Below are 12,542 nucleotides of genomic sequence, written 5' to 3'. Positions count from 1 at the left end.
CCCTGTCAGGACAGTGTGTGTGAATTGTAAAACTAAGTTCATGACATAGACATAGACCATGTCTTGTGTTTGCTGGGGGATAAAGTTAGGACAAGCCCCTCTATTCTCCCATTATAGGATGCAAGACAGTCTGCCCTCCTGTCAGAAAATAGACTCCAACATCCAAACACATGAACACCAAACTGAAAAAACACAACTACAAATCTGCAATTCATGTTGCTTCTCTAGACATTAGGAATGGTGAACTTTAATGAGACAAAACAAAAGCTGCTTTAAAATGGAAAATAATGAGACTCACCTCACATTAATGCCCTTCTTTGCTCACAGAGCTCAGATCTTTATTTAAAACCATCACGTCTGTTATCTAGCTGCTTAACCTGAGCCCAAAATCCTCACAAAAAGAGAACTGGTGTATGAAATATCTTTCATCTTCTCGAATAGCTGTTCAGTTCCTTCCAGAGCAAATACCATGGCCATATCACTGTGATGGACACATTTAATTATTTCTCTGTGTTCCTTTATTTGGAAATGTACCTTGTAAGCCATTTTACCTCCATTAATAACCAATGAAATTTTATTGGTTGAAGATTTTAATTGGGACTGGTTGTCTTCTGTCTTGCAGTTTCATTCTAAGTATCATTCATTTAATATCATACAACACTGATTTACAAACCTCATTATCCAATCTTTTATTCACAATGGAACATAGAAAACCTGTCAAAGGTTTAAAGTGTGATAGTGTATCATTTTAAGAAAAATTGTTGTTGTTGTAGTAATAGTAATAGTTGTAGTTTGATTTGATGGCAATAACTCATCACAAAAAAGCTGGGAGAGGGCAAGAAAGGCTGGAAATGTAACACCTGGAGGAACATTTTGCAACTAATTGGGTTGACTGTCAAAAGATCAGTAACATGATTAGGTATAAAAAAGAGTGCATTGGAAAGGAAGCGCTTTTAAAAAGTAAAGATGAGCAGAGGTGCACCAATCTGCAAAGAACTATTTCTACAAATTGTGGAACAATTTCACAGTAATGTTTTAGAACACCCTGAATTGGATAAGCAGAAGAAAATAGATTGATATTCCTAAATATAAAATTGTGACGACTTTTATCAGAAAGTATCATCAAAAAATTCCAAGAATCTGGAAAAGGACAAGACTGAAAATGAATATCGGACCATGACTAAGTGAATATGTGTTGAATATGTATTTAATTTCTTTTACAGTTTTTCTCCATTGGTTTGGCTCATTTCTTGAAACAGAAATTACATTCTCAAAACTCTAAGATCATTTGGCAAAACACTCTTACAGTTTAGCACAACACTATAGCTCACCTGCAAAAGCTCATATCTCTTCCAAAACTGTTCACTCAGGCTTCAATCTAAATCCCTTTCGCATTTAAACAGTCAGTGTCTCCAAAATGGCAAAGATCCTTCTCAATAGCTTTGGCTCATTTCTCGACACAGATCGGACATTCTCATCATTCTTGGTGCTTTTGTCAAAAATAAACCTGGATGGTTGATCACAACAACATGGTCCACCTGCAAAAGCTCATATCTCTCCTAAAACAGTTCCCTCATGTGTCAAAACTACATTTCTTTCTAATCTGAATAGTCAGTGCCCCCAAAATATATCGTCCATTTGGCATTGTGTGAGTGCTGCCATACAAAATGTTTAGATGTTTTGTCACTATGGCAGAGGACCAACAATATACAACAGAAAAGAGTAGCTTCCAAGGTTTGACATCACAGATTGCACTCACACTACCAAGGAAATTATAACCATTTTTTTATTCACACGCAAAGAAAGTTTCATACATATGTAAAAAAACCTGGGACATCCACTGTGACCCGGTGGCCAATAATATTACGGCCACATCTTCGGCCCTTGGCCAGGTTGAAGCCAGCTTCATCCACGAACACCAGGATGTGAGGGATCTCATGTCCTTCCAATGACATTATTCTCTAAAATAGAGTAAAGAACATAAACTCAGTCATACAGAAGAGTCATATACTACAGTTAGACAATGACATGTTCTCCCCCACAGGTTCAATATACTACAGGCCACTACTCCAGTGGTTCTAAACTAGTGATAGGCCTATGTGGAAGTACTGCAGGGGTATTTGATAGAAAGGGGAGTGGGAAATACTGATGACTTACTGAGATGTTACAGTAAAACCTACAGTATTAGATAGATTTGATTGGGAGACAATAAAATAAGGATTATAATGAGAATCGTATCATACAGTAAACTGCAGTTTTCTGTTGAAATTGTTGAAGTCAGATGAAGCAAATACTGATTCTGAAATCAGGTAAAGGAGGTATTGAAACCAAATAAGTGAACTACTGCTTACTGTGATTACGGGTAAGGTTATAATGAGAGACAACCAGTAACTGACTTACATTTATATACTGGTAGCGCAGCTCCTTCACTCTGTCAGAGTTCCTCTCAAATGGTACCCTGTAGATTTGTTTCATTGTCATCTGATGCTTCTTCAAAACCCGGTCTATTGTGGAGATGCTTAATGTGTTTATATTCTGGAATATATGATTGTCCTGAAGGATGGCATCACGGATCTGTCTCAATGTGATGGCATTATTTGCGGCCTCTTCCCCTTATTCCTCCACCACGCATTCTCAGTCCTCCTCTTCTTCTTCTTCTTCCTCCTCTTCCTTGAGGAAGAACTTCCTCTTGTCCGTTTGCTTGGCCTTGTCTATCCTTGTTCAGAGATCAGACTGGCTCTGGTCAAGCTCTATATATCCGTGTTTGGCAGCACACAATCATGGAACACACCTGTGTGTGACACTACCCCTTCGTTAGTCTAGTTTCACCTGACTGTCAACGACTGTCATCAATTTATCAAATATTCAAAGAAATTCATATATGGTATTCATGGTATTATGTTCTTGACCAATTTTGACAATTGAACAGACAGTTGTGCATGCGAGTACTTATACAATGAAATCATGCTGACATGTTTTGGAGAGAATGATCATTAGACTGAGAATCAACTAATCAGTTTAGATCTACAAGATCTATTCATTTGGAAAATGTGCTAAATGTGGGCTAACTGTATAACTGTAGGCTACGTGTACTTAATCATTTGCAAAGATGCACTGAGACAATTGAGACATGTACTAAGGTATTTGCCATTTGATAAAATGAATGAGAAATGCCATTCTGTTATGAACATTTGCCAAGAGGTTTGGAGGTTTGTCCATGTTATTTTGAGAATGTAATTTCTGTTTCAAGAAATGAGCCAAACCAATGGAGAAAAACTGTAACACATCTCCATCTCTTATCAGGTTTTTACTTCTTGCTGTTGAAATAACAGGTAATAAGTGTAAGTAGTAGCTATTAAAATGGGCTCTCTCCTGGCCTCATTGAAGGGCATGAGGTCTACTTATATATTTTTTTATTCTTATAAATATAGCATATAATTTGGTTAAATGTAAGGGATTAATAGTGGTGGTGGACATGTAGTGTCCTGGAATACAGCTTGATGTCATTTATGCAGAGTAGGTGAATAAGGTTTACTCCAGTCCATATTAGGCATCTGTAGCCAGTCTTGTCAATGATCTCACTGAGGCGGTTCAGGCCTATGCAGAACAGCAGTGGGAACAGAGCATCTCCTTGGTAGATCCCACATTTGATGGTGACTTGTGCTGTGCTGTTGTATGCCACATCCGCACTGAATTCCTGATTAAGGCTCTACAACTGTAGAGCCTTAATCAGGACCATCTTGTACAGTTCTACGCATTCTAGTATCCATGTGTGAGGCATTGAGTCATGAGGCTTTCTTGTAGTCAATCCAGGCAGTGCACAGGTTGGTCAGTCTGGTCTTACAGTATCAAGTGACTGCTCTGTCTGCAGGTAGTTGGTGATTTGCTCCTCCAGTGTTTCTGCCCATTCCTTTCTGGGTCCCGCTCAGATATTGAGCCATGTGCTAGTTCATCTTAGTTGCTATGATGGAGCTTCCATGTGGTGCTGAGGTAGGTTATTGGCTGGTAGTTTGATGGGGCTGATCCTTGCTGAGGATCTTTGGGGATCAGGACTGTCTGGCCTTACTTTTATCAAAAAATGTTTTGATAAAAGTAAAAAAAACATTTGGTGCCTAAGTCTCAAAATGGTAATGTCAGGGATGAAGTGATTGACTGATTTTGTGTGTTTTGACATGTGTGTTTTAGTATTTTTAGCAACTGTTTTGAGAACTGCGTTAGGAATAATTATAATTTCAATCTGCTGTAAGAATTATGCCAAATTGAAAAACTAATCACAAAAGTCTTTCACAGAAGAACATTTTAAACCCCTCCTGCATCGCACAGTTGCCCTAATAGTCCACTCAAAATCCTGAACTGAAAATTAACTGGAGCAAGTAAAGTGGGTTAATGTAGATTTATGAGTTAAACTGCAGTTTAAATGAGATAAAGCGATGAGCAGGACCCCTCCAAAGCCTATGATGTAATGACAGCATCTAAATTGTTTCTATTAAACTATGAATTAGAAATCAAATATTCCTTTGCATTTTATTTTATGTTATTCATGTTTCATAATTTCTTTAAATGTAAGTTTCAAATTGCATGAATGAATTCTTTCCTTTTTCTTCTCATATGGAATTGTCATGTGTAATTCCCATTGCACCTCCATGATGTTGTCTTTGGGCTCCACATCACGTTAGTGAAGGAGCTCGTTCTCCCGGAGAAAATAATTCATGAACCAAAATCTAGACGGACATTTTGAAGATCATAGATCGCAAATCTCTGACTTCTGCTTTGGGATTAGCATTCATGCACTCTGTGGTTTGAGCAGCCGCTAACATTTAATCATTTTAAAGTACAGATTACCTTGAGCAATATGGGTCATGGTTAGACAATGGGCTTTTTTATCCCTAAGGGCAAAAATCTCTGAGCAGGATTAAGTAACTTACTAAAGGACAGCTTTCCTACTCTGAAGCTTTAACAAAAGGCTTAATAAACATCCAAATTTCCTTTCATAAAAATGGATTTCAACAAGATCCATGAGAAAGACTGCAGCTGCTGAATTTGTAACATTAAATCTATGTTTACATAATCCTCACATAGCTGCAAATTTTAAAAAGCTGATAAAGTTTTTGAGGTTTTTAAACATTTAATAGCTTCCAGACAACCTCTGGTTTCCAGTCAATTCACCTCAGCCAAAATACAAAAAAATAGATATAACATATAACTTATGATATGCAAAGTCATCTGTGTACACAGTCCAAAGTAAGGCTGGGCTGACCATTGGCATGTTGTCCTAAAGTTCTCATGAAGATCATTTCACAATACAGAAAACATCATTATTTGCATGGAGATTTTTAGTAATTTGTTCAAGGAGTACTATGACGCTTGATGACTAAGGTCGATGTCAAGACTGTTGACATCGACCTTAGACAGCCATGCCCTGTGACCCAGCCCTGTCCGTGACTCTAAATAGGATAAGCAGAATAAAATAGATGGATTTCTAAGGATTTGGAAGAAAATAAATACTTTAATTAAGCAAATTATTAATTGCAGAGTTAACACAAAACAATTGTCATGTAGTGATGTGTCCTGTCAAACTACTGTTCCAAATGTGTAAAAATACTGGCATGATGGCATGATCCTTTCACTATGCGCGCACACACACACACACACACACACACACACACACACACACACACACACACACACACACACACACACACACACACACACACACACACACACACACACACACACACACACACACACTTACTCTCTTGAGTATCAGTATAAAAAGTGCATTGTTCTCTCTCAGGTGATTAACTTCATCACAAGTAAGTTTATGTGAAACCATCATGTTCCCTGAAACAAATGATTTAAAAAACACATAACTGCTACTACTACCTATAACTACTCTTAGAAACTGACTTTTTTGACTACTGAAAAGACCACACAAAGGCAAAATCAATAATATCAACAAGGAATCACAAAGCACACCCCTATGTACTTACCTGTTGTAAGACTGAAAATGTGAAGCAGAAGGAGGAGGCAGAGGACAAGAGAAGCAGTCATCCTGCTGGGTGCTGCTGCTCACAGCTGAGGATGCTCCATCTGTTATAAGAGCGGAGGATGACAGCAGCATTTCATCTCCCATACTTCACTCTGAGGCAGCTTTGCTCAGCAGCTCGGGTTTAAACTCGGAGGATTACAGCATCTCTCTCTCTCTCTCTTGTTTTTGTTTCTACACCTCACTCTCAGTGCATCTCCATGTCTGCTTCCCTGTTTTGTCTGCCAGAATATTTAACATTCTGTCCTATTTTCTGTTTCCTTGTTCAAGTTGAACAAGCTCTCTCTCTGCTGTGGCTTAATGTATGCTGCTTATCACAATCCAGCATTTGTTTTTGTTTTTTTCTCTGGATAGGTTTATGTGAAAAAGCACAAAAATGTGCTAAAAGAAATCCCATGTAATTAAGCTTTCGTGTGTTTCATGTGATGCCAATTAAAACATTAAAACATGTATATATTTTATATTATTTCTCATGGAGGGTTTTTGGCGGGGCAAAAAATATACAAGCAGTATATTAATACTACGTGTGATTTATGCAGTATGTGTGTGGTTGGCTACTAAAAATAGTTCATGGTTGACTGTTCCAACAGCCTAAAGGTTTAGTATCATACAGGGATGCTCGGGAGAGAGAGCTACTCTGGCTGTGGGATGTATAAAATGTAGAAAGCATTTTCTGTGTTTTAGCATTATATGTTACTCAAATTTCTCTGATTATCATCCACTACCAGTCAAACATTTCAGAACATCCCAGTTTTTCCAGGTATTTATTGAAAATTATGCAGTTTAATGTCTCATAAAATTAACAGCAATGTTTTCATCCTAGATTGGGTGAACAAAAACAATGGCAACTGTGTAAAGTTTTTCTGTTATGCCTGTTTCATTCATTTTTAAAGCCAGATAACTTTGGGAGAGTTGCCGTCCCATCTCCATCATCATCAGCTTTCCTTGGGCTATTAACAATTTTTAAAAACTCTGTTTTTACATCACATTCAGTTCAATTGAATTCAGTTTTATTTATCTAGCGCTAAATAACAACAACAGTCACCTCAAGGCGCTTTATATTGTAAGGTAGACCCTACTATAATAATGTTGGTTGATGTGGTTAGCAAGATGAAACACATCTGTTACAATGACTAAAACTTGTTTACTTGCTAACGTTAGCTGTGTTGCCACACAAAGCGCAGTTCTTAGCTGAACTAAGACCAGTGATTTATCCACAATATATATATATGTGGAAATCACCTGAAGAAAAGCTGCCGGTCGCTTAGCTTCACCAGCTTCAGTCACTGTTAAAACCCTTGTTTTGTCCTTGGGTCATTTTTGTCTTCTAAAGAAATCTTTTTTTCTATCAAAAATGTGTTTATTTTCATCAAATGGTCTGAAAATAACAAAAGTTATTCAGTACTATGCTATGTATGATTGGAAGAAGTTTTAAGTAATCTGATTTATTTATGGGGTTTTTTATTGGATTTTATAACACCTGTTGTCCTCGGGGCCAAAAATGTCCCCAAAGTACAAAATGTTGCAAAGGGACATATTTTCACACCATACTTCTTTCAAACATCTTTGATCTTGGATCACTGATGTGTGGGGTCAAGCAAAGGTCATAACCATAACAACAACAACAACAACAGGCAGCACAATGAGGAGGCAGGTGCTCTACATCCAGTTCAATTGTATTTATACAGCGCCAAATCACAACAACAGTTGCATCACGGTGCTTCATATTGCAAGGTAGACCCTACAATAATACATACACAGAAAGTATGCTCACAAGCCTCCATTGCACTGGAGGACTTTGCACTTGGAGAGGACTCTGTCCATTCCAACACAACATCCCAAGTAAACCGGGGAACTTTGAGATAAAAACGTGGGCAGTATGTGATGCCAGGTCCAGCTGTACATGGAACATGCTAGTGTATGATGGCAAACCATCTGGCCTGCAGTCAGGGCATGCAAGTTGTCCCTAACATTGCAGAAGGTTTCCAAAAGAAAACAATCACCAGTAACAATTTGTTTACTGTATATGACCCTTGGCCTGCAACTGCAGAAAAGAAGGCTGTCCATGATGGGACCAGGGCCCAATTTCAGGAAGCCGGTTTAGTGCAAACTCTGAGTAAGTATACCCTGAGTTAACGAAAACTCTGGGTTTTCGGTTTCACAAAGCGAGTTTAGATTAATTCTGAGTGAGTTACTATGACGACACACTCCGTGAAGCTAACCTGCCCCCTAGCAGGTTTACTTCAACTAACCCTGACCTTCTCCGCCTCTTTGTCAGAAACCTGACTGTAGGAAGTGTCAGACATAGCGAGCCCCTTCCCTGAAGAGCCAGTAGATGTTGAAGCCCAAATTCTCCGCAGAGCTCTCCGCCGGGAGAGAGTGATTAGAGCGCGTTTGGACATTTTATCATTTCCTGATGATTTTCTGTGTGAACGTTACCGTTTTTCAGCACAATCTATAATTTATTTGAATAACATCCTCAGGCCTAATATTGCTCATGTGACACATCGCGGACATTCTCTCAGTTCTGTACATATTATTTGTATTGCACTTCGGTTTTTTGCAAACGGGAGCTTTCTGTATAATATTGGTGACGCTGAGCACGTTTCCAAGGCTACCGTCTGTCGGGCAGTCAGGAATGTTACAGTTGCACTGAAACGTCTCCTGCACTCGTTTGTGGTGTTCCCCGGTCATAGACCCACAAGATTTATCAAAGAGGGATGCCACAAAATTGCAGGTAGCAGGATGAACGAAACTTAATTCATGATGTGCTGATATTTGAACTACTACTTAAATTTTACATTTATTCTCACGGTTCCCAGGCGTGATTGGCTGTATAGATGGCACTCACATTCCAATCATTGCTCCTTCAGTAAATGAAGGAGACTATGTGAACAGGAAGTCTTTCCACAGCATTAATGTACAGGTACATAGCTCCCTGTAGCATTTCAAACTAACAAATTATTTATTATAGTAATGGATGCTAATTTGTGTTCTCTGCACTGTGAAGATCATATGTGATGCTGCCAACATTATCACAAATATGGAAGCTAACTGCTCAGCCTCTGTGAGTGGTGGTGGTGGAGGACCCCCACCTGTTTTTCGGGCCTCCGCTTTTTTTTCTGTTGGCTATAACGGGTCACATTTGAGCATACAGAGTAAGCAAATATGTACTTGTAATGTGCTCAGATAATTTCAATAAGTGCTTACAGAGGGGAAATTAATGTAGCCTCTAACTGCAATTGATTTACATCGCACAAACAGACCAAGCACTATGGCTCATAATACAATTACACCTTACCTGTTTGGACTATATTTTTATATTTCATTTTTACTTGCTGCCAGGAACGTTTGGGGCCTGTTGGGTTGCACCTGCGCTCACATCACATCACAAAATCAAATGTATAAAATAAAAAATAAAATAAAATATAATAAAAAAACGTGTTAAATGGGTGGAAATCCCTAGATCAATGTTTAAATTAACACTCACGCATTGACTCTGTCGGCTATGTTTTGCCATGCATGCACCCTTTCTTTTGCAGCTGAGGCTGTGTTACTTTTTTTCCGCAAAATTTGCATGTTATCGGCATATGCTGCCATCAGAATTTTGGCCTCAAGTGCTGTAAAATACATTGACCGCGCCTTCGTTCACTCCGTCTCCATGGTGACTCGCTTAATCTGTGCTCCACTAATCAGGGCTTTATGTATCCTCGTGCGTGCGTTTAACTTGGGGTTAAAGCAACTCCGCGTTGATTGAACTAATTGTTATCAGCCTTTCTGAAACCGAATATTCCGAGTTGGACAGTTCGGGGTTACTCAACCCTGAGTATCGTTTTTCACTCTGAGTTTTCTAAACCGGCTTCCTGAAATAGGGCCCAGTACAGAGGAATAAACCTGAGCTTCCTCCTGCACTCGTGTGAAATATGGACACGGCTTTGTCCTCATGAAAGTTTGCCTTCACTCAGACCCATGCCCTGGTGTCCTACCATGCCAAAATATAGAAAAATGTCAGGTAATGAGTTGGAATAAAGATGAATAAAACCTTGAAACACAGAGATGAATGATATTTTATACTTATTGCTTTATAAATATTCAAACCAGACGGGGTCATTTTTGAGCCCAAAGGACAACAGATGTGAGTATTTGCTGCCACTACTTGAAGTAGTTTAAAAACCGCTTCCTAAATTAACTTTGACATATACCCGTCTGTGATCATCTGTTAAAGCAACCAACTCTGGTTGTGAAACGATAATCACAAATCCCTCAGACTTCATTCAAAATGTGGGTGTTTGATGGAGAGTTGCGGTTAGTGAGAGTTTGGAGGTTTATGAGAGTGAGGAGAGAAAGACAGGAGAGAATGAAGCCAGCTACGAAGAGGAGGATGTCCTCCCCTGTGTGGGAACATTTGATCTTATTCCTCCCAACAAGGTATGTAAATTTCTACAGAAGATGTATTTTCATAATACTGATGGTGCAATACAATTTATGTTAAGCTGTCTTTACTTTTGTACAAGGTGAAGTGTTTGCTATGTGCCAGGGAGCTGGGATATAACAACAACACCTCATCCATGCTTAGGCACTACAGAGCTTTGCATGAGAACAAGGAGAACACTGTTTGTGGAGCAAGACCAGGTGAGCCATCAAATGCCATGATAATATAGCATGACGTAATGTTACTAAATGATATAACAATATTATACAACTGTAATAAGTTACGTGTGTGATATTTATATTTGTGCTTTGCTTTTATTGTCTTTCCTCAGGAGAACAATCTCAAATAGATGAAGACCTGGTCAGCATGGTGATTGAGGACTCCCAGCCATTTAGCATTGTGGAGGACAAAGGATTTAAAAGATTTGTTAAATCATTAAATCCTAGCTATGTTCTCCCCACTAAAAAGGCAATAAAAGCAGTGAAAATTTAGTTTTTACTGAATAAAATGTGAACAGGCTGGACTGAGGCCTCAGTCTGTAGCTGTCCATACCTCAACATTACAAAAGCACAACCACTGTCCACACCTCACCTCACAGTAAATGATCATTTCCATTTTAAGCATTTCCAAATAATCATTTTCCATACTGCCAATATAAATATACACAGTATACTGCCACCACTACAATATACATGTTTTACACACTCCTTTTGTTGTTGACATTTACAGGCTGTGTGCAAAATGCCACACTCTTCAAATTCATGCCAACTAATATTTTTACGTCCAGTAGGTGTCCTGCTAGAGCAAATGAAGCTTCAAGACGCTTTGCGCTGGGGTGAACCAATTGGATGAAAAGCTTCAGTGCTTCATGAAGCTTCATCTGCCCATCACTACTGACCTGGCCCTCTCCCCTTGAACATCTGAGTTCTTCTGCTTAAATACTCCAAACAATATCCTCCTCTGGACTATTCCATTCAATAGGTAAGATAAACATTACCATTCTAATAAACGTATGATGCTACTCTTTATTAGCAATAAAACACTCAAAGGTGTAGTCAATACATGTTACATCAATACATATCTCTCTAACAAACACAATCCTAAAATCGGCTTTATTCAATTACACCAATTCTCCCCCTCTTCACCTGGTCTCTTCCTGTGACATCCTAACCAAAAAAGAAGCTATAAATACAGGAAGTGAGGCATCACTTCCTCCTTTTGCTCCTGGAACACAGGTAAGTCAGGTGAGTTCAAACCAAGTAAACTAGACAAATTAACAGTTGAATTAAATAAAATGTTAACTTAACAAACTTGTCAATGTTGATTTAAGCCAAGATGCTATATTATATAATCTGTAAAAGTACAAAACATAAACAAAACCGGGATAGTAAATGTTTGCAAACTACAGAATTAAAATAAGGTATGGCTAAATCAAAACACAAACGTTAACTAAGAATAGCAAACTTCAACTCTGGACAAATGGTGTTCTCACCCACTTTGTCACAGCATCCACACAAGGGTACAACTCCTCCAGCTAACTGGCAAAGTCCAATCAGAGGAGATGCTTGCAGATGTGAACATAGATCTAAGATAAGATAAGATAACCTTTATTAGTCCCACACGTGGGAAATTTGTTTTGTCACAGCAGGAAGTGGACAGTGCAAAAGTTATGAATCTAAAATTAGAATACAATAAGAATAAATACAGTACACAGCTGTACAGAATAGAATAAAATAAAATACTATATACAGTAGAATAAAATAGAATAAAATATACAATAAGATAAAAATAGAATACAAATGCTATATACAACTGAGTAAAAATACAACGATGCCAGAAAAGATTATTGCACTTAGTGTTATTGCACATGTGTGGATGTGTGTGTTTGATCAGTTAAAGTCTTTGTTGTGGAGTCTGACAGCAGTGGGGAGGAAAGACCTGCGAAATCTCTCCGTCCCACACCGTGGGTGCCGCAGTCTCCCACTGAAGGAGCTGCTCAGTGCTGTCACAGTCTGCTGCATGGGGTGGGATATGTTGTCCAACAGGGATGACAGCTTAGCCACC

General features: G+C 38.6%; 1 protein-coding gene across 2 annotated transcripts in view; it reads right to left on the bottom strand.

The window, feature by feature from the left end:
• The window catches only part of igsf21b (immunoglobin superfamily, member 21b), a 46,050-nt gene extending 39,780 nt beyond the window's left edge, over positions 1-6,270 (bottom strand). Inside the window, exon 1 of one of the 2 annotated variants that reach the window (XM_026154579.1) lies at positions 5,991-6,270. In XM_026154579.1, the coding sequence (XP_026010364.1) occupies positions 5,991-6,051 (61 nt within the window). In that variant the 5' untranslated portion in view covers positions 6,052-6,270. The remainder of the gene's footprint in view (positions 1-5,990) is intronic. The other variant, XM_026154580.1, reaches the window with a different exon arrangement.
• Between the last annotated feature and the right edge of the window lie 6,272 nt (positions 6,271-12,542).

This window comes from Astatotilapia calliptera, chromosome 20 (genome assembly GCF_900246225.1).
Source record: "Astatotilapia calliptera chromosome 20, fAstCal1.2, whole genome shotgun sequence".
Classification (NCBI taxonomy): Eukaryota; Metazoa; Chordata; class Actinopteri; order Cichliformes; family Cichlidae; genus Astatotilapia; species Astatotilapia calliptera.
The sequence above is the reverse complement of the archived record's forward strand: the minus strand, read 5'-3'. Positions and strand labels throughout refer to the sequence as shown.